The sequence below is a fragment of the Motacilla alba genome, chromosome 12, assembly GCF_015832195.1.
Source record: "Motacilla alba alba isolate MOTALB_02 chromosome 12, Motacilla_alba_V1.0_pri, whole genome shotgun sequence".
NCBI lineage: Eukaryota > Metazoa > Chordata > Aves > Passeriformes > Motacillidae > Motacilla > Motacilla alba.
This window is the reverse complement of record NC_052027.1, coordinates 9,188,253-9,207,588: the sequence shown is the minus strand read 5'-3', so window position 1 is coordinate 9,207,588 and position 19,336 is coordinate 9,188,253. Positions and strand designations below refer to the sequence as shown.

The window sequence follows — 19,336 nt, the reverse complement described above, 5'->3', positions numbered from 1 at the left end:
TGGGGTCACTGAGCTCTGCCTTGGCAGGGATTTTCCTGACAGGCTGCAGCATGTGTCTGCCTGGAGTAGGATAAGCAGAGACAACATGACTCCAGTGGGATAAAACTCCACATGTTTCATTTATTTGAGGTGCTACATCACCTCCCAGGCACTGAGCTACAGGGCACCTCTGTGCTACATGGGACATCGACTGGGTCTACGACGACACAGCACTCACTGCTACACACACGGCACAGGTACGCCGTGGCACAGATGGGGCCGGACAGGGCAGTGAGGCCAGCGGCAGTCCTGCCACCGCTGCTCCCTCCACGCTGCTGGCGATGGCCATCCCACCAGGCAGGAGTTTGCCCTGGGCTTCATTGCCACAGCGCTGCAGGAGCTGGGAGTTCCCAAAACCGCAGCTGCTCTGGTGCCTGGCATCATGGGACAGAGGCTTCTTGGAGCCAGGTCACACTGGGTGAACACACGGGTGCTCACACACCCTGTCCCCGTCTTCAGGCACTTGGTGCTTGGCCAGGGCTGGTCCCCGGTGTCCCACTCAGGGCACATCACGCAGGCAGAGAGCCTCAACAGCGCCACTGGGACCCTGGGCCACACCGCCGATGATGAAGAGCAGGCTGGGTGCTGGGCAGCTGGAGCAGGAGCAGCGGCCAGTGGGCATGGGGGGCAGCAGCTCCCACTTTTTCTGTGAGAGGCTGAACCCTTCCACTGAGTCCAGTGGGCAGGACTGGTTCCCTGTGGAAGACAGAACCACATCAGCCTCTGTGCAGCTCCCCGCCCCTCACCCCAGGCTCTGCCTTTCCCCCTCCACATCCCTTTGATGCCTCAACAGGAGCCCTGAGCTGCTCAGGCTTTGAGATCCCAGAGGCAATTAGTGGGGGCACAAGAGGATTAGCAGAGTCCCCATAGGGATGGCTGCTGGCACTAATGCCACACCTGCTGGCTCTGCCCCCTCAGGCACTCCTCAGCCTCCCCCCCTCCCCGTGCCAGCACTCTGCAGGGATAAGGCAGCTCCAGCTGCGGCAGGACTCAGGAGCAATGCCACACTGCAGGGATGCAGCCAGCACCATTCCCTGTTCCCACAGCGATCAGGGGGGCCTGGCTGCCCTCACTGCAGGGCTGGGGGTGCTGTGGCTGGCACCAGGCTCCCCAGGCAGCCCTTCCTGCTGTATGCCCTCTGCTGAGTGACAGCACTAACCTTTCCCCAGCTCTCTTGGGAGAGGGATGCAGCACTGCAACCCTGCACAATGGAGCTGAGCCACCATGGGCTGTGTGAGCCCAGAACACTGCACATGAGCAGGGAAAAGCCTGACTGGGGAGTGAAAGGGGCAAGAGGCACAGTGGGTCAGCCAGTGGGACAGGGCAGTAGGGTCTCCCCGGCACTTGTGACAACACGGAGAGATATTGCTGCAACAGTGGTGCAGTAATCCCCTGGCTTTGCACAGCCAACCTCCCTACTGCCATACAGATCACTGATGTGCCCCAAAGAATGGGGAGGGGAACATGGCCACACGCCTACCCCCAGCATTACCGAGGCCACCCACAGCCACCACTCTTCCTCCCAGGCATCCAGCCACGAAGTCAGCTCTCTTCTCTTTCATACGGATGGTTCGGCTTGGCTTTCTCCACACACCTGGGTAGGAGAGGGAGTGAGCATCACCCGCTGGGGTTTCCCCTCTATACACCAAGGCCAGAACTCCCTGGGACCATGGGTACAAGGGGTTGATGTTCAGAGCCCAGATAATCAGGTCTCTCAGGCACAGACACCCCTCACCAACCCACAGAATCATCCCGGACCCACAGGAGATGCTCCCACTTCACCCAGAGACATGGAGCTCACCCTGCGCAGGATCAAACATCTCCACGGTGTTGACAAAATGGGGACGGGAATAGAAGTTGTGGGGCCCTGGCTGCTGCAGCCCACCCAGGCTGAAGACAACTCCATCAGCCATGGCACAGGCGGCGAAGGCGCGGCGGCTGGGCACGCTGGGGTAGCGTGTCCAGCTCCTTGTCTCCAGGTCAAAAGCCTCGAAGGCGGTGACAGGCAGCTTGCCTTGCCGGCCTCCTGTGCACAGAGGAGATGTAGCTGCCAGTGCCCCAAGCTGGCCCCATTGGTGTGCTCAGCAAGCAGGACGGGGCCTGCTGGCTGCAGCGCTGGGCACCATGGAGCCACCCTAGGGTGCACCAGGTCATTCTCTGACCTGGGAACAGAGGAAGAAGAGGGTAGAGACACAGGGGATGCTCGGTTTGCCCCAGCAGCACCTACCCAGGACGAAGATCTTGTTTCCCTGCAGGAAGGCAGAGGCCCCGTAACACGGTGTGGGCATGGAGGGTAGGGGCTGCCAGTGGTCCTTTGCCGGCTCATAGACACGGACCAGTGCCTGGGGAGAGGTGTCTGCACCCATTCCCCCCAGTGCGTAGACAGCCCCATCTGGAAAAGAGGCAGCAGTGAGGCAGGGGGATCTGTGGGCAGCATCGAAGGGCTGGGAGTCCCCCCATGCCCTCCAGGGCAGGCAGCAGTGGTACTGCCGAGCCCCACAGCCAGATGCTGCTCCAGGGAAGCCGAGGGACAGTGAGTACAGCCAGGCCTGAGCCTGGCAATGTCCTGACTGCACTGGGACCCTCTCGCCCTCCTCTCCATCCCATCCATCAGGCACAGACAAGAGCACAGGGCCATCCTCTAATTATTCTCGGCAGTATCATCTCCCTGGAGACACCATGGCAACACAGCCATACTGCCAAATCCTGCTCCTGCTGCCAGTGCGGCCGGCACCCCTGCCCGCTCCCACCACTGTCCTGACATCTCCTCTGCCCTGCCCACCACACTGCAGCCTGGTCCATGCCACAGCATCCCTGTCCAGGGAGCAGACATGGGCATCACATGCAGGGACCAACCCTGGCTCCTGGCATGCTGCGTTGTACCAAGACTTCAAGACTCAGCAAACTTTGGGCAAGAGTCACAACACGTTCCTATCTCTCACCTCTCTGCACAGCTGAGATGCCCATGGAGGGCTGAGCCAATGCCGCCTTCTTCTCCCATTTGCCCTCATCCACGTGGTAGACTTCAACGGAGGCGAGGGGGCTCTGTGCCGCATCCACGCCGCCCACCGCCAAGATCTGCTTGCCCAGGACAAGGACGGCAGCGCCAGCCCGCGGCGTGGGCAGCGGTGGGAGCGTGGTCCAGCGCTGGGCTTGGAGGTCGAGCACCTCGGCAGTTCCCAGGGCTCTCCCGCCGCCCCCGCAGCCGCCCAGCACGAAGAGCTGCCCGTCGCGGTGCGCGGCGCTGCAGTACACGCGCCGCGTGGGCATGGCGGGGAAGGTGGCCCACGCGAAGGCGCCCGCGCCCGCCGCCATGGGCCAGCTCAGCCGCCTCGGGGGTGCCCGGGCTCTGGCCCCGCCGTGCCGCCCATCCGGCCCGGCTCGCCGCTGGTCCGGCCCACGGCCTCCTGCGGGGAGAGCATCCGAGTCAGAGCCCAGGCACCCGTGGCTCCCCCAGTCCCGGCTAGCCAGCTCCCCTTGGCGGAGCGACAGCTCCTGCTTCGCGGGGCTCCGCACTGCACCCCGGGCTGCCTGCCTACCCCCTCCGGCTCCCGATTGCGCTCCACGGCTCCCTGTCCGCCCCCTCCGGGCTCCCACTCCCTGGGGCTCTCTGCCCGCACGTACCAGCGCTCTTGCTTCCCGAGGTTCCCGCACCCCGGACTGCCAGTACCCGGTGCTGCTGGTGCACAGCCCGCACTCACCGGGACCCTCGCGCGCCCGGGGCTCTCTACCCGCATCCCCGGGTCCGTACCCCGCAGCGGCTTTCCGTTCGCAATCCGGACCCCGCCAGCTTCCTGCTCTCGGCGCACCGTCCTCACCCCGGTGTTGCCCGCACTCCCGCCCGCAACCCCCGGCGCTCCGGCGCACTGCCCCGCAGCCCGCACCCACAGGGCTCCCGCCCACAGCTCGCTGGCACCGGCGTCCCCCGGGCTCCCGCTGCAACGCTCGCACCCCCGGCGCTCCCCGGATGCCCGCCCGCAACCCCGGACGGCCGCTCCGCCGTGCCCGGACTGCCCGCTCCGCTCCGCGCCGCCGCTGGGAGAGGGACAGGGGCAGGGACCAGGACCGGGACTGGGACCAGGACCGCACTCACCTCTCCGCCCGCTCCGCCGCTCTCCCCGCCGCTCCGCGCCTCCTCCCGCCCCGGGCCCGCCCGCTGCCGGTGGGGGCGGCGCCGCGTCCGCTCCGGCCCCCCTGCTGTGCCCCGCTCCCCTCCGCCCGGCCCTCCCGGTGCCACCGGCCCGCCGTGCCCTGCCGCGTTCACCTGGCCAGGAAGGAACCATCGCAGGGAGAGGGGCTGGAGAGACCCTGGCTCTGCCCTCCCTTGCTGTATGCTGCCGATGCCAGAGCCACACAGGGCCGGGCTCAAGGAGTCGGGAACCCACCGTCCTACCCTAGAGATGACCCCTATCCTGTCACCACTGCAGGGACAGAACATGAGCTCAGCCCTACTCTGAGCACGACCTTGCTGGGGTCTCTCAGCAGCATCAGGAAAGGTGCACATGGGTCTCAAACCCTCCACCAACACTTTTGTCCCCACTTGGCTGAGCCAGGCAAATGAACACGCTGGAAAAGGCGCTTCCCACCCACCAGCACAGGCAGAGCCAAGGGCAGGCAGGAAACTCACACAGAAATGAGCTAAAAAGGTTTGCTTTAAAAACAGAAGTGACAAGGCATCTGCCGAGATCACCACACCACAAATGGCACCTGGGGATGCTGCTGATAACACTGTACTCATCCTGGCACCTGCTCTGCACCAGCCATCACTGCAGGAGCAGGAAGTGAGGTGCAAACACTGCGAGGCTGTCTGCATCACAGTATGGTGGAAGGGACCTGCCTGGTGACTGCAGAGGGACGGTGAGCCCCAGCCCTCATGCAGAAGTGGGCACCACGGGCAACACTGCCAAAGACTGGAAAACCATTTTCTCCAAGAATCCCACCACACAAGCTTCCAGGACGCTTGTGTTTGCTCATGGAAGGCCCTGATAGGACTGAACGCCCACATTGCACATTGGAGAGGTAACAGCTTGAAGTAGGAGCCCGCCTGGGACTTGGACTGCATGCAGCAGGAAGCGGGTGGTGTCCCAGTGTGGAGCCACTCAGCCCCATGAGGTGGTATCACTGTCCATCCCACTGCTGGCTTGGGGTGTCCTTCTCCATGCAGGCCAGGTAGCGGTCATAGTTCTCCTCGCACCTCCTCACACAGCGCAGGAAATAGTCCTCATCAGCAATGGCCTCCAGCAGATTGGTTTGCACCAGGCAAATGTTGTACAGAGCTGAGGTGGGCACGCTCCTGGGACTGCTGCTGCCCTGCTCCGAGAACACCTGCAGGGAGAGCAAAGCCTGGCAGCAATGCACACACCCCGTGGCGCGCTCTGCCCTCCCCTCAGCCAGGCGCCTCCATGCTGGCTGTGTGTCAGGGGCAGAGGGCAGGGTGATCCTATCTCCACTGCAACAGCAGGTGAAATTTCTCGAGATTTCCCCCTCTCCCAGAAATTGCCTTTGACTCTGAACCAGCATGTCACCCATGTGCCTGGTGCTCCCTTAAGGAAACAGGCCACACCATGCAGCTGGAAGAAAACAGCTCAGTGGAGCAGCTGACTCCAGGCAAACCTCTGCCAACAGCTCTTCCTCTAGCTACCACAGGATGGAACAGGGACTTCACCTTCTGGTCTTCACCATAGCCTGCTTAAAGACACCTGGCAATCTGTTTCACTCTGCTGCTCTGTCACCATCACTGAAATGAGGACAGCCCTGCAGAGCTGGTGATGCAAGAGGGGAGAATGGCTTTCCACCTACTGATCCTGGCTGCAGGACAGCAAGGTCCCAGCAGTGACGATGAGCCCTGCTGGGAAGATGCTTGGCTGCTGCCCAGACTCCCACGAGGTCTGCTGCTACCATAGCTGGATCCTACCTGTGTGATCCAGCGTGGGAGCAGCCCCAGGGCTGGCTGCGTGGCTGCCATGAGATTAGCACAGCAGCCTGACTGACCAGCCAGGCAGGTTACCAATGCCAAAGGAGGAACTTCTTGATCAGACAAATAGCCTGATGCTGAAACGCAGCAAGTGGAGCTGTGTGAGCCACACTCCAGCTGCTGCAAATCTGCATGCAGAGGCTCCCCTCAACCAGGCATGGCACAGACCAAAGCCTGTTCCAGACAGGTCTGTCCAGGCAGCAACAATTCCTGCCACCAGCTACAAATGTGTAAGCTGAGAAAGCTTGTATGGAAGGGAACATCCCATGAGCATCCCACCCCTTGCCATTCCCAGGCTGCCTGCCAAACACTGCAGACAATTCACTGGCTGCCATGTTTCCCCCCCCTGCACCGTCTCCATATGGATGGAAACAGGCAGGGGTTGAGGATCACCCATGGACCTGCAGCTCTTGTTTGAGCACTGACAGCTGTCCAACGGCCACGCACGGTTCTCTCTGCATAAACATTCTGTTTCCCAAGTGTGCTCCCCACAAACACTGCCCGTTCATTCAGGCAGGTGACAAGGCTGGCAGCCCTGAGATCACTGCTGCTGCCTCCAGGCACGGGGCTGACTCAGAGGGGAGCAGAGGCAGCCAGCATCTGCTGTGCATTGCTGACGGCTGATCTCACCGTCCCTGAGCATCGCTGCCACCAACACTGGTGGCACAGGATGCAGCGACATCAGGGCTATGCCTTGACCTCCCTTTGCAGCCTCATGCAAAGGGGACAAAACATATTTGACCTTGCCAGGGACATCCCTAGTGCAGGCTGTGGTGCCAGAGGGGCCTTCAGCCACCTACCTGGGGGTGAACAATGGTGTCTCCATCGTCCAGCCGGATGTTGTCATCAATGAAGATGTGGTGAATGTCAGGATCGTGGGGGTCTATCCACAGGGGCTTCCCACCCTGGGAAGAGAACTGATTTCTGGCCCACCTGAAATAGTAAGTGGAGAAGGAACAGTCACGGCAGGGAGAGGGTGAGAGCTCCCAGGTAACGGCAGACTGTGCTGCAGGCCCAGGGCACCCTCTGAGCCAGGGAAGCAGGATGGAGAATGTCCTGTCCTGCTGCCCACACCCTCCTAGGTATGAGGCATTTTGCATTAAGGTGACAAATCAGGGGGCCTTTGGAGAAAAGCAGGAGGTACACCAGGGGTTGAGAACCTCAGGAAGAGCGCAAGAGTCCCGTCAGGCTGCCCGCAGGCAAACTGGGGAGTGCCTAAGTGATAGGGACCCCAACAACATAAAGGCTTCAAAACTAGGAGCTACCGCAGAAACTAAGAGAATCACAGGAAAGAAGATAATGCCCAGGCCACTTCCTCAGTGCCCTCTTTCTCACCAGTCAAAGTGGTCTTGGAAGCCTCCAATTCCCTCAAAGGAGCTGAAGTAGTTGTAAAGCTTTCTTCTGTCTTCCCGGGTGGCCAGACGCTCTGCTCCCCGTGTTAGCACCACCTCTTTCTTGCTGCAGCGTATCTGGCCAGGGGTAAGGTCCACAGGGAGCTGCAGGACCACAGAAAATGGAGAAGGAAAAGTTTCCAAAGCAGACAGGTTGTTTCACTGGCAGAGACACCAAGCAGCAGGGTGGAGACTCCCCACCACTACAGTGTGTGAGGATGGTGCTGGGAAGATGACAAGAGGAGGCATGGAATGTATCCAACCAAAAATCATCCCCTCCCCAGGGATGGAAAGAAATTACTTCCCCAGGGACGGAAAGGAATTTCCTCCTAGCTGCACATTGCACCCATTTCAATCTCTGCTACCTGAAAACACTCCAAGGAATAACTAAAGCATCTTCTAAAGCTCATTCCCAGCACTCCTGCCCAGTGTGCTGCCAGGGGAGGAGAGTGCAGCTGTGATCGGCTCTGGGCCAGGGAGCCCTGCTCTGCTGCATCAGCCCCTCCTCAGGAGAAGGCATGCTCTGTCCAACACGGGATACCCCAAGAGGAGACCATTCCACATAGGATCTGCACACGCTCCCCCACAGCTAACAGCTTAATCCAGAGAACTCGATGCTTTCAAACGCCGTCTGGCCAAGCAGTTGGAGAGCAGTCTGATGCGGGAAGGTCTCCGTGGGACCATCCGGCTGCCCTTCCCCACCACGACGGACCCTCAGGGTGCCACTCACCGCCACGTCCCGCAGGGCAGGGAACTGGGGGTGCTGCCCGTCCAGAGCGCTGCTGACGGCCCGCAGGGCGCGGGGCAGGTCGGTGCCGAAGGTCCTGAAGATGACAGCGAAGGCCCGGCCATCCCGGCGCAGCGTGTCCAGGAGGCGGAAGAAGGAGGGCAGGATCAGGTGGTAGCGTTTGCCGGGCTCGCCTGGCACTGACAAGGCGTCGTGCGGCTGGCCCGGCCACTCCAGCAGCCGCAGGTGGCGGGCGTGGAGGTCACGGAAGCGGCGGCCCGGGCCGGCCTCGGTGAAGGCGGGGTCCCGGCCGTGGCGGCTGTAGTAGCTGAGGGCGCCGGGGCACGGGGGGCGCAGGGACGGGCGGTCGCTCACCCACTCCCACTCGCCTAGAAGAGAGGAACGCGCTCAGCCCCTGCACCGCCGCACCGGGTCCCCCGCACCCCCGGCCCCGGCGCTCACCGGCAGCCCCGGCGCGGCCCCAGGTGACGGTGCTGAGAAAGGTGTTGAGCGCCGCTCGCGGGGCCTGCCCCGTCACCGTGTCCGCCACCACCACCGTGTTGTTGAGGTCCACGTGCAGAACCAGGCGCCGCCGTCGCCCGGCACCGCCGCTCATCGCCCCGACACCGACCCCGTTACCTGGTGACGGCGCCGCTTCCGCCCGCGCCGCTTCCGCCGGCGGCGCCCCCTGCCGGCCCGGGCACGGCCCCGACCGCGGCTGCCGCGCGCACGGCGGGGGCGGGGCCGAACGCGCTCCGTGCTGTGGGCGTGACCGCGGCCGCGGAAACGGACCGGAAGCGGAAGCGGGGGCGCTTCCGGCGCCCCGCGGGCGGCCATGTTGGAGCGGCGGGCGCGGCGCAGCGGCGGGCACGGGTCTGGCGGCAGCCGGTAGGTTGGGGCCGGCGGGCCCGGGCCCCACGCCGGCTCCCGGGCGAGGGCGCTGCCGAGCCGTCCGCTGAGGCGGCCTCGGAGCGCTGGAGGCGGAGCCGCGGCGCCGAGGGCCCCGCCCCGGCCCCCGCCCCCCCGGTCCCGGGAGCCGGCGCGGGCCGAGCGCGGGTGCCGCACCCCCCGTCTGCACCAATCACCTCCCGTAGCCTTGCAGGGAGGGGCCGGCCCAGGCGGCCCGCCCGCCCCGGGGTCCCTCCGGCCGGCGGGCCGAGCCCTGGGGAGGGTGCAGCGGGAGCGAGGGACGGGCGCTCGGGAAGGGGCATCGCCTGCGCCGAGGGGCGGGCCAAAGGGAGAGGCTGAGCCAGGACCTGGCGGCCTCGTCGAGCCCTCCTTGGGACTGCGCACCGGCCTCCAGCTCTACAGGCTGCCCCGGCCCCGCGTCTCGGCCCTGCCGGCAGCCGCTTCCTCCTGCGGCGCACCGGGAGAGCCCTTTCCGTGCTCGGACAGCCGGGCCTCTAAACCGGTGCTAGCCCCGCCCGTCTGGTGCTGTGCTCGCACCGCGCAGGGAGTGCTGTGCTCCCGTAGCCTCCCGGCCCCACAGCAGTGTGTCGCGGGAGGGAAGCTGCTGTCGGGGGGACAGACTGCACGGGGGTCCCTCTGCTCGTGGCCGGCTTTCCTCCAGTACAGCTGGCGCTGCACCAAACAGCACCAAGCGGTTGGATGTTGGATAGTCCCGTTCCCATGAAATGTCACAGCCAGAACACCCCTTCAGATGTCCCAGCTGCTCCTGGGCTTGCTGCGGCCTGAAGATGATCCATTTTGCAGCCTGTTGAGCACATATTGTTCCTTGTGCTTCTTTGTTGGTCTCTGCCTCACCACGTCAAAATTAACATTACACCCTCTCTGGCTTTCCTGTGCCTGGCACTGCTTGGTCCCTTTGGAGGTGGTGGCTCTCACGGCTGGCTGGTGATGCTGGCTGGGGCTCTGTGGGATCACTTCCCTGCCTGCCTCCCCTCCTTCGTGGGAGATCCCCCGCCTGCCTCTGAACGACTGCATTATCCTCCTCCAAATCCCTCTTTGGCCATGACGTCTGCAGAGCACTTGACTGAGATTAGTCTGTCATGTGGAGGTTCTTACTCCCCCACTGACCTGTGCTTTCCCTTCTGTGGCTGCTCTTGGCTTGTGTCTCTTCCCTGCTTGTGCAGCTGGCGGCAGCACGGGCTCTGCTCCTGTGCTGTGCTGAGACCAGAGTTCTGGGGGGAACATGGAACATGAGCAGTTCCTTGCTCTGGCTGCTCAGGCGCTGACTTCTCCATCACAGCTTTCTTGCCTGTGCACTGCCCTCTCCAAAACTGTCTCTGACACCACTCGCATTTCCCTGATCAGGGTTTTTAACTGAATCTTCATTATTATTTTGAGAGGTAGCAATAAAGCTAAAGATTTTTTGTTGATCTAGCATCCAGCTGTGGAGCTGTGAGGCCACCAGGATCAGAGTTCTCTTGAAGGACTGCCCTTCCAAGTCCTGCCTGGGCTGCCCTTTAGCGCCTATTTTTTATTGAAGGCAATAATTGATGCTTTTATGCTGGGCAGGCAGCTGCACAGTGCCCTGAGTGTGATCCCAGTGTTGTCCCTCAGGCCTTTGTACACTTGGCCCTGGTGCTGTGTGTTTCCTTCATACCGCCCTGCTTGAATTTCCTGCTTCCTCCTCGCTTGGCAGCGAGTGTCCTTGGACCAACACCAGTTTGCTGTGACAGCAAGTTGTGGACTTCAAACAAGAGAGCAGCAAGGAGCAACGCTGCCTTGCCACAGCGTCCAGCATCAACGAAGCACAACTGGAACAGCCTCCAGCCCTGCTGCCAGGTCTCCAGGAGGAAGCTGCAGCTTTGGCAAGGGACTCAGAATCGATTTTTGAGCAGCATCAGCTAAGAAGCTGAGAAATTGAAGGTGGTGCTGGGATGCAGTTGAAGTGCTTAGGCATTTTTTAGTGTTGAGATGGCTCAGTTGTGCTGGTTGAGGTGTGTGCACAGGGAAAGGGTTCAATGAGGGTTCAGTTTTTCCCAGGGAAAATGAGATCTGGTTATCCAAAGCTGGGGTGGGTCAAACTCAAACTGGAAACGAGCTGCAGATTTTGCTGAGTTAACCATTGGAGTCCTTCATCTTGGGGTGGATTGGATGGGATTTCCTGAAATCTTGGTTTCGGTTGGAGGATATTTTTGCGAGAGATGTTTTAGTTTTATTTCAGAGATAAATGACTGACAGGTTTTTCTTGATGATGCTTCTGTGTTGGGTTGAGCCCAGAATCTGACCCAGTGTTTGCGACCAGCCATGCCTGGGCTTAATGCTTTCAGGTCCCATATTAAAAACTTGGATAGTTTCAGTTGCTGTGAGCTAACTGTCTTCTTTCTCCTTTTGAGGTGTCAAGGGTTGTTTTTCCAGTAATTCGGACCTTTTTGAAGCACCTGCTTGCCTAATGCCATGAATATTGCAGTGAACAATGAGGAAGAAAAAGCTGTCCATTCCTGGTCAAGAATTTCCTCTGCAGGACAGAAAGTTCTGGAGGAAGCCCTCCGAGTCTTCAACCCGATGTCCAAGGATCTTTCGGACACAGAGACCCAGCTGGTGGCCTTCATCCAAGGCCTGAAGGAGGAGGGCTACCAGCCCACGATTCTGAGGAGTAAGGATGTGTACGGGTACAGCTCGTGCACGGCAGTCACACCGAGTCAGACGGAAGAAAACACGCAGCGCAGCTGTGCCAGCACCACTGAGCCCACCCAGAGTCCAGCCAGGAACTCGGTGGCAAAAGTGGCCCCTTTGCCCACCAGCATTCCAGCGAGCTCTTTGAAAGTCTCCAGTCAACCAGTCTCCAAAGGGGATTCCAGAAATCTCCTCTTGAGCTCCTTGAAGCAGACAGGATGTGGCACATCCAAGGCAGCGACAGTGGGCTATGTGTATCCAGCTATGAGACTGTCAGTGGTTCTGGAAGCCCTGGTGCCCCTGAAAACTGCAACGTCATGTTTGGAGTCCAAGTGCACGCAGGGACGTCTCGGGATCTCTCCCTCAGACCTTAAACGCCTCAAGACTTCAAGTCCACCAAGGCAGTTTTCTTCAGGCAAGAGCACTAAAATAACCGAAGGCAAGGGGTACAAGCGTTTGGTTAAGAAAGCACCCGATTCTGCCACCCGTGCTTTAAAGCTTCTGAAGGGACCAAAGGGCGGAGTGCTGCAGGAGAGCAATGCCTGCAAAGCCTCCGGAGTTCTCAACGGGAGAGTCGCAGGCAGCTCGTCCCAGGACTGCACCACAGCACCACAGCCCAGGACCTTGCAAATCAAAGATAAGGAAGTTCTGCTGGGAAAAACAGAGTGGAAGGACAGCAGCACTTACCGGGAGGACACTAGGCAGAAGAAGAGAAGAGCTACAGAGGCAAAAGAAGCACCACAGAGGAAAAAAGCAAAAAGCATTCCTGTCCGAAAGAAAACTCGACAGGCTCAGAGCACTTTGAACCTGCTGAAATTCCGGACCATCAAGGTGGGCAACTCTTCCTCTGATGATGAAGTGAGGAGGAGAGCACAGAAGATTCTTAGGGTCAACCTGTCCCCTGTGATCCAAATTCAGCCCTTGTCCCGTTCTCATAGTACCCCCTGAATTTCTTCACTTTGTCACTTTTTTTTGTAAGTAAGTAAATACAAGCCTGGCACCAGAGCACAGAGAGGCTTAGGAGTGACTCTGTGTCTCTGGTGCCAATATGCCCACTAACCTGCAGACAGAGCAGCCCAATCTCGTGCTGTTCCTGCCTGTCTGCCACTGCTGTGCAGAACTGGCTGCAGAAATGCAAACCCCTGTTTCGGGAGTGTGGGACGGTGACTCTGGCCAGCACCGAGCTGAGCAGGCCGGAGAGCTCACTCCTCACCACGCTCCCCTGAACGTGGCAGGCTGGGCTCTTGTGCAGGGGAGAACACAGGACTTTCTCATGACATTGATGCACTGTGATATTGCTCTTTTTCAAGCTGTACATTTACTGGTTTTATTTTGATCAGATTTTATAACTTTATTATCTATATATCTATATATCCATATATGTGCATATGGCCCAGGAACTGTGGGAAGATGCACTTCCTCCATCCCTTTGGGATTGGGTTTGATAGCTTTTGTTCCTCCTTCCCTTCAGCTAGCCTTTTGTTGAAAGGTGCCAGAATTCCTTTGTGGTTCATGGTTGTGACAGTCTGTCCTGGGCTCCCTTGAGCAGCTCGGAGGCAGCAGCGGTGTAGCCACTTGATTGTCTCCAGAATGCCAAACCATCTGGAGAATCACCAGCTGGTAGTTTTACTCCTGTTTTTGGTATAACCTCTGCATAACAGTGGGGAAGTGTCACACATCTGACATCTTTAGGCACCTCCTCCCTTTGTGAGTAGCAGAAGTTTTGAACACATGGTAGGGATTTGCCTCCAAGGAGGATTCCTCCTCAGCACCCAGCATTACTCTGCTCTCCTATACCCCAGGTGCAGCTGTGGATCCTGAGCTGTGACTGTTAGAGCCAAAGGGCTGGAACTGTTAGCATGAGCTGTGTGGTGTCCTGCCCCCGGGTAACCGCTTCGCTGTTGCTGGGTGCTCAGGAGCAGATCCCAGGTGCCGCTAGAGAAGACTGTTGGTTTTGGCTGGAGTCAAACCACAGCAGAGACACACGCTGTGTTTGAATGCATTAGCTACATCCTGCCAGTCCCAGAGCTCAGTGGGATACTTGAGGCTGAGTTAAAGCAGAAAAGTGAACAATTTGGGAGGACATACACCAGCACTTAAACATAGAGAGGTGCTTTCTGTGGTTTGTGGGGATGAAGCGGTAGGAGGGGAGATGGGCATCATGTGGCGGGTGGCAGCCTTGCTGTGGCATCAGAGATGTTGTGAGAAGGTGTGTGGCAGGTGTGAGAGCTCTGTGTGGAAGGAGTGCAGGCTCTGCCAACCCTAGGAGGCACTGCAGAACCACTGCAGACGGCTGCTGTCACCTCCCTGCACCGGGGACACACTGTTGGATCGGAACACGGCTCTGTGCTCTCTGCTCTCCACAGGGAGGGATCCACTAATCCCAGGAGAAACACCTCATTGGAGCAGTTAGTGCTGCTGCTGTCACCTGGAAGGGACAACCTGGTGTCCTGGGGAAAGGAAGAGGCATTGGGCTGGGTATGGGCCTGGCTCTGTATATCTCTGTATGCTCAGATGTCTGCAGCAGTGGTGTAATCCACTCATTCTGTCACCAGCTCAAAATACCAGTTGTCTGACCTAGTAATCTCTGTGGACATTGGCTGAAGGGATGAGCTCCCCAGGGAAGTCCCAGATCCTTATATTTGAGCCCCGCCCCCCAAGCACCTGGTTGGATTTCAGTGGTTTATAAAACGGGTCAGTGTCTGATCCCCAGCACAGAAAGGAAGACTGTGGTATGGAGAGAAGAGAGGAGGTTCATGACGGGGTGAGAAAGCAGGGAAGTTGAGTGTTCTAAGGTGCATCTGGATTCTCCTCTCACCCACATAGAGCAGGGTGGAGGTTCACTTTCACTAAGCAACCTGGTCTAGTGTAAAGTGTCCCTGCCCATGGCAGGTTGGTTGGAATAAGATGATCTTTAGGATCCCTTCCAATCCAAACCCTTCTGTGATTTTATGGTTCAGGGAATGATTGCAAGTCCTGAACCCCACACTTGGGTTCTGAGTTGCTATCAGAGATCATAACTTGCAGTGTTTAAGACTGACCTGTGAATGCCGCTGCTTGGCTGCCGAGGAGGAGGAAATATTTTCTTCTGCTTCTGTGTTTTAAAATGCCCTGGCAGAGAGTTCCCTGTCCTGACCTGGTGCTGGATGAACAGGGGCTCTCCATCACTGTCAACTGGCCAAAAATTGCTTTGTTCCTTTTGTTCCCACTCCTTCAGACCTTTCTCATTCCCACGCTCTCAAATGCCAGGTCTTGAAGTCCTGCACTGGTGTTTCTCTTTTGGGCTGTTTCCCGAGGAGGGCTCTGAACTCCTGCCTGTGGTTTTGCTGTCAGGCTGCTCAGCAGCTTCCCCCGTTCCCAGACCCTTATAAGGGCACTGAGAGCTGTCTTTGGAGTCTCCTTATGCAGCACAGGCGTCCCAGCTGAGCACTTGGCCTCCGTTGGGAAAAACAACGTGCATCAACAAGGCTGAATCCAGGTCGAAGCCGCTTTTCCTCCAGCCTGAGTGGGAAGCTGAGCACCTGAGGCAAACTTACCAGGCCATGTCCCTCCTCATCACTGTGTGTCTTCTCCCAGCTGTACTGCTGCCTGCCTGCCTCTTCCCTCTTTTCTATCACCTCTTGTTTTTCACAGCTTGGGTCTCTGCCAGTCAAGGACTTGACTTGTATTGTTGCTTAATCCAGCACAGCATCCAGCCTTAGTGCTGCCATGCCTTTCCCAGCACTGAGCTGAGTTCTGTGCGTGCTTGGTGATGGCACTTTGCCCTGTGTCCTTCCCAGGCCACCAGCAAAAGGTGTTCTGCTCCACATGGAGAGACAAGCTTTGGAAACACCTCTGAGTCACTGAGACTGCTGCCAGGGAGGTGAGCACTCCACAGCTGTGTGCCCAGGGACTTGCTCATCACCAGTCCCCTCTCTGGCAGCTCTCCTGCGCATCTCTAACAGACCACAGGGCCCTAAGGGACAGGGCAGCACTCAACCTCCATTCCCTGCCCTCTTGTTGTCTCTTCTTCCTCTTGCAGGTGCTTTGGAACTTGACTGAAAGGGTTGCAGGTTGTTATAGAGGGGCTTTACAGCCTCTGTGCCAATGCCAGCAACTGCTGCCCCCCAGCCAGTACTGGCAGAGGGTTGGCTCCCCCGTCCTTCGGCTCATCCCAGGTGTGGATGCTCCTGGTGTCCTGGGCATGTAACACTGATGTGCACGAGGCTACAGAGGCAGTCCGTGTGGATGTTGCTCTCTGCTGTTTAGGGTAGATGAAGGGTTTGATCAAACCAGAGCTACCTAAGACCTGATCTCACCAGAGGTCTCCCCCACAGGTCCCTTCCATCCTGTGTTACTCTGTGGCAGCTGACTAACACTTCCAAGGATCTCTGCAACAGTAACTGGCAGGCACGTAGAAATGCATTGCCCAGAGCGCTGTGGTCTCTGCTGAACATGTGGTATGCACCTTGTTCAGACCTGTTTCTGTATTAGTCACTTTGAATTCATCCAAGTGCCTAACCTGGCCTGTGTTGTTCTGGGCACTGTGACAGCCGAGAGCTTTGGAGACTCTCTTAGGAATGCTTTTAACGCATGGATTTGTGCCACTGTCACTTCGAGAAATGATTCGGCTAGCGGTCAAAGGGCTGTTCTTCCAACTGAGTTTTTGGAAATAATTTCTCCTTTTATTCAGCTGCCAAGAAGCAGTTTATGCTTCCCCTCCACCAGACAAGGTCCTTGAGCTTCCTGCATGCTTCAGATGTCCGTCAGCAAGGTCCATGGGGAGAGCAGCTTGTCCGGCAGGCAGCTGAAGGGGAAGCTGACATCAGATACCAGTTGAAATCACAATGTTAATTGGTAGAAATGTTCTGAAGCTCATGTCCACTGTGATCAGGTTTCACCATCTGCCACTGCTTATGGTTGCAGAAGTTTCTCCTCAGCCTCTTCCCTGCAAGCCATGTAGCGTGTTGCTGCTGCTGCTTCTGAACTATTTGCATCCCCCATGAGCCAGCTGCTGTAGCAATCCTTGTACAGAATTTCTTCAGCACTTTTTTTATGCAAAAAAAGAAGGGATTATTTTGTTACTCCTGCTTGGCAGCCCAGGAGTGGTATTTCAGTTTGTGGAGGAGGTGTGCTCCCTGGAGTGCTCACCTCACTGGGCAGCTCTCAGACCAGCTCATACTAACAGGGCTGGGGTTAGTGGGCTGAGATCCCCCCCATTGCCTGGTGCTTCCTTGCATGGAGTTCAGCCAGTTGCCAGCTAAGAACATGCCCGGGGAATCGGCAGCAGAACGGCACAGATGGGTGATGCTGCGCATGTGGCTCCGTGGTCCTGCTCCACAGCTGCCCGGGGCTGTGGCCTGTCCTCCAGGCCCCCTGGTACACCAGCAGCATTTCTCCACCCCAGCTCCAGCTGCGGCAAGAGGGGCTGGGAGGCTCTGGGTTTTGGAATTGAGCACAGAGTTTGTGCCCTTTTAATTGTGACTTGTGCTGTGTTCATGGCCGGAACTCGCCAGCATGTGCGGGGTTCAGCCAGCCCAGCAGTTCTTCCCCTTTGGATCCAAGTTCCCTGCCCTGTCTAGAAGCTGGGCCTTTGGCCATGGCTCAAGGGATCCCTGGGTATGGAGAGCAGGTTTGTCTCTCATCTCCAGCTGGGCAGTGTGACTCGAACTGGGCAGCTTCCCAGGCAGGAAGGCAGGTTTTGGTGGGAGGATCCTTTTTTTGGCCGTGGTTGGCAGGGTTGGTGCTGAGCTGTGGAGCACCGGCTGCTCAGCCAGGCTGGTTGGTTTTTGTGGAAGTGACAGTTTCTTTTTCAGTCTTTGAAAGGGCACTGGCCTCTTTGCTCCTGTGCTCAGATGGGGATAGCCTTGTAGGAGCTGAAGTGGCCCAGGGAGAGGACAGCAGTTTTGGGATATCTGGCACCTTCCAGACAATGCTGCAACCCTCAGCTTTGCCAGCTGGGTGGGCTGGCACAGCCTGTGGAGAGCACAGCAGGGCAGGATGCTCTTGAGCCCTCACATTCTGGACTGTGCTAGAGAGCACCATGCTAGGGTTTCCCTCTCCTTGCAGCCCGTTCTGCCTGGAGCTGGGTGCTGTTAGGAAGGTGCCAGGTGCCTCGGAGGAATCTTGTCCCAGAACACATGAGAGGCCAGCCTTTGTCACCAGGTCATCCCTGAGTGTGGAATAAAGCTTGTGTGTAGTTGTGACACTGCTGGAACTGGCAGGATGACCAGCAGCTGCCTCCAAAGCCATGGTGCTGAGGCCAGACCCCTCCCTTTGCTTAGGAGCACTAAGAAAGGCTGGTGAGAAAGCAAGAAGCTGGGAGTAAGGAAAGCTAAAGGTGCCAGCAGCACCTGGACAGCCAGCAGCCTGCTGCTTCTGTGTCTGCTACAGGAGATGTGCAAACAGAGGAGCCGAGGCTGTGGCTTTCCACATCACTGTCTTCCCTCCACCCCTGCCTGGCCACAGAGCTTCCCCTACCCTGCCTGGCAGCAGTACACGGACACTGGTGCTGCAGGGGAGTGGGAGTCCTTTTGGAGCAGGCACCCCTCTGACCCTTCATTCCCATCCTTCATCGGTCTCACAATCTGGCACTGCTCATGTGGCCTCTGAAATACCTTCCCCAGAGAGTCCCTTAAAGGCCTTATTATCGTCTGGGACTCTCTCCTTATTGTCTTAATTAGCCCTTTCCATTCCTGTGTTCCTGTGGCTACAGGCAGCGCCTGTGAGTGTCTGGTGATTCCCACAGACACAGGCACATGGTGCTGTTTTAAAAGAGAAGGTGCTGCAAAGCTACCCCCAGAAATACCTCCCCTCCTGCCCCTGCTCCGCCGCACTGCCCAGGCCAGGGCTGGGACAGTGTCAGTGTTGGTTCGTGGTGGGGAAGGCACCGTATGATGCCCTTCCTCCTTCTGGGTCCTGTGCGGCAATCCTGAGCTGAGGAGGAGCATTTCCTGAGCAGAGGCATGGCAGCTGCTCTGAGTGGCACAGGGGCTCTGGGTGGGCGCTGCCCGGCCACTTGTGCCTCTCTGCCAACCAGCATCTCCGTGAGAGGCGTCTCCACGGCACAGCACGACCGACCTGCTCCGGCTGAGACCGGCGCCGTGGCTCCGCTCTGCCATTCCTTGGTGTTTGGGCATCCCGAGCAACGGCTGGGGAGCAGCAACCGCAACCCGCAGGAGGGCGAGTAACAAACTTTGTATCATGATTTTACAAATGACCATCTTGTTCTTGAGTGAACTTCTTACTGTTTCATTTGTTTGTGTAGAATGTTTCTGAAGTTTTAATAATATTTAATGTTAATATGAAGCTGGGCTGTTCCACACTCAATGTTGTATATTTTGGAATGGCATTGCTTAGTGAAAAGACAGCGTTAGTATTATTCCACTCTTTGGAAGGGAATGGGACAAAAACCAGACTGTCTTTTTTCTTAAATGAAGTGAACTTTTTGTTATGAAGTCCTAGCAGGTGTCCAGCCCTTCAGTAAAATGGTGCTCAGAACCACCCACTGTGTCCAGCTTTTCTTTGGGCTATGACAGACTGCTCCTCCCTGGGCTCCTGCTCCCAGTTCTGTGTCAGCTCCATGGAATGGTGTCTCCCATGTGCCCAGCTGCTGCATGCTGCATGGGGCACACTCAGCTGCAG

General features: G+C 58.2%; 3 protein-coding genes across 10 annotated transcripts; 1 reads left to right on the top strand and 2 right to left on the bottom strand.

The window, feature by feature from the left end:
• Window positions 1-95: 95 nt before the first annotated feature.
• Window positions 96-4,537, bottom strand: KLHDC8B (kelch domain containing 8B). Of its 7 annotated transcripts, none has more exons than XM_038148660.1 (6): window positions 4,304-4,537; window positions 2,982-3,446; window positions 2,267-2,431; window positions 1,841-2,065; window positions 1,520-1,633; window positions 96-735 (listed from the first exon to the last, which is right to left on the bottom strand). In XM_038148660.1, the coding sequence occupies exons 1-6, from the start codon at window positions 4,320-4,322 to the stop codon at window positions 539-541; spliced, it is 1,185 nt and encodes a 394-aa protein (XP_038004588.1). In that variant the 5' UTR covers window positions 4,323-4,537; the 3' UTR covers window positions 96-538. The 7 variants fall into 7 exon arrangements, with proteins under 7 accessions (XP_038004588.1, XP_038004589.1, XP_038004590.1 ...); XM_038148661.1 differs by having other exon boundaries at window positions 1,532-1,633; XM_038148662.1 differs by lacking the exon at window positions 4,304-4,537 and adding an exon at window positions 4,133-4,186.
• A 136-nt stretch (window positions 4,538-4,673) lies between these two features.
• On the bottom strand, window positions 4,674-9,211 carry LOC119705861. The gene is made up of 5 exons (XM_038148671.1): window positions 8,594-9,211; window positions 8,135-8,520; window positions 7,349-7,509; window positions 6,814-6,946; window positions 4,674-5,364 (listed from the first exon to the last, which is right to left on the bottom strand). The coding sequence occupies exons 1-5, from the start codon at window positions 8,745-8,747 to the stop codon at window positions 5,158-5,160; spliced, it is 1,041 nt and encodes a 346-aa protein (XP_038004599.1). The 5' UTR covers window positions 8,748-9,211; the 3' UTR covers window positions 4,674-5,157.
• Window positions 8,959-19,195, top strand: CCDC71 (coiled-coil domain containing 71). 2 transcript variants are annotated; one of them, XM_038148668.1, is made up of 2 exons: window positions 8,959-9,019; window positions 11,434-19,195. In XM_038148668.1, exon 2 carries the CDS (start codon window positions 11,495-11,497, stop codon window positions 12,659-12,661), a length of 1,167 nt encoding a protein of 388 aa, XP_038004596.1. In that variant the 5' UTR covers window positions 8,959-9,019; window positions 11,434-11,494; the 3' UTR covers window positions 12,662-19,195. The 2 variants fall into 2 exon arrangements, with proteins under 2 accessions (XP_038004596.1, XP_038004597.1); XM_038148669.1 differs by lacking the exon at window positions 8,959-9,019 and adding an exon at window positions 9,072-10,963.
• The last annotated feature ends 141 nt before the right edge of the window (window positions 19,196-19,336 follow it).

Coding starts and splice junctions, on each gene's coding strand:
- KLHDC8B (XM_038148660.1), bottom strand. Junction 2,066..2,266: donor AAACAAGATCTTCGTCCTGG/GTAGGTGCTGCT, acceptor CTCTGTGCACAG/GAGGCCGGCAAGGCAAGCTG. Junction 736..1,519: donor TGGCCTCGGTAATGCTGGGG/GTAGGCGTGTGG, acceptor TGTCTTCCACAG/GGAACCAGTCCTGCCCACTG.
- LOC119705861 (XM_038148671.1), bottom strand. CDS start 8,747: ATGAGCGGCGGTGCCGGGCGACGGCGGCGCCTGGTTCTGCACGTGGAC. Junction 8,521..8,593: donor GGGCCGCGCCGGGGCTGCCG/GTGAGCGCCGGG, acceptor CCTCTCTTCTAG/GCGAGTGGGAGTGGGTGAGC. Junction 6,947..7,348: donor TTCCAAGACCACTTTGACTG/GTGAGAAAGAGG, acceptor TTACTATTTCAG/GTGGGCCAGAAATCAGTTCT.
- CCDC71 (XM_038148668.1), top strand. CDS start 11,495: ATGAATATTGCAGTGAACAATGAGGAAGAAAAAGCTGTCCATTCCTGG.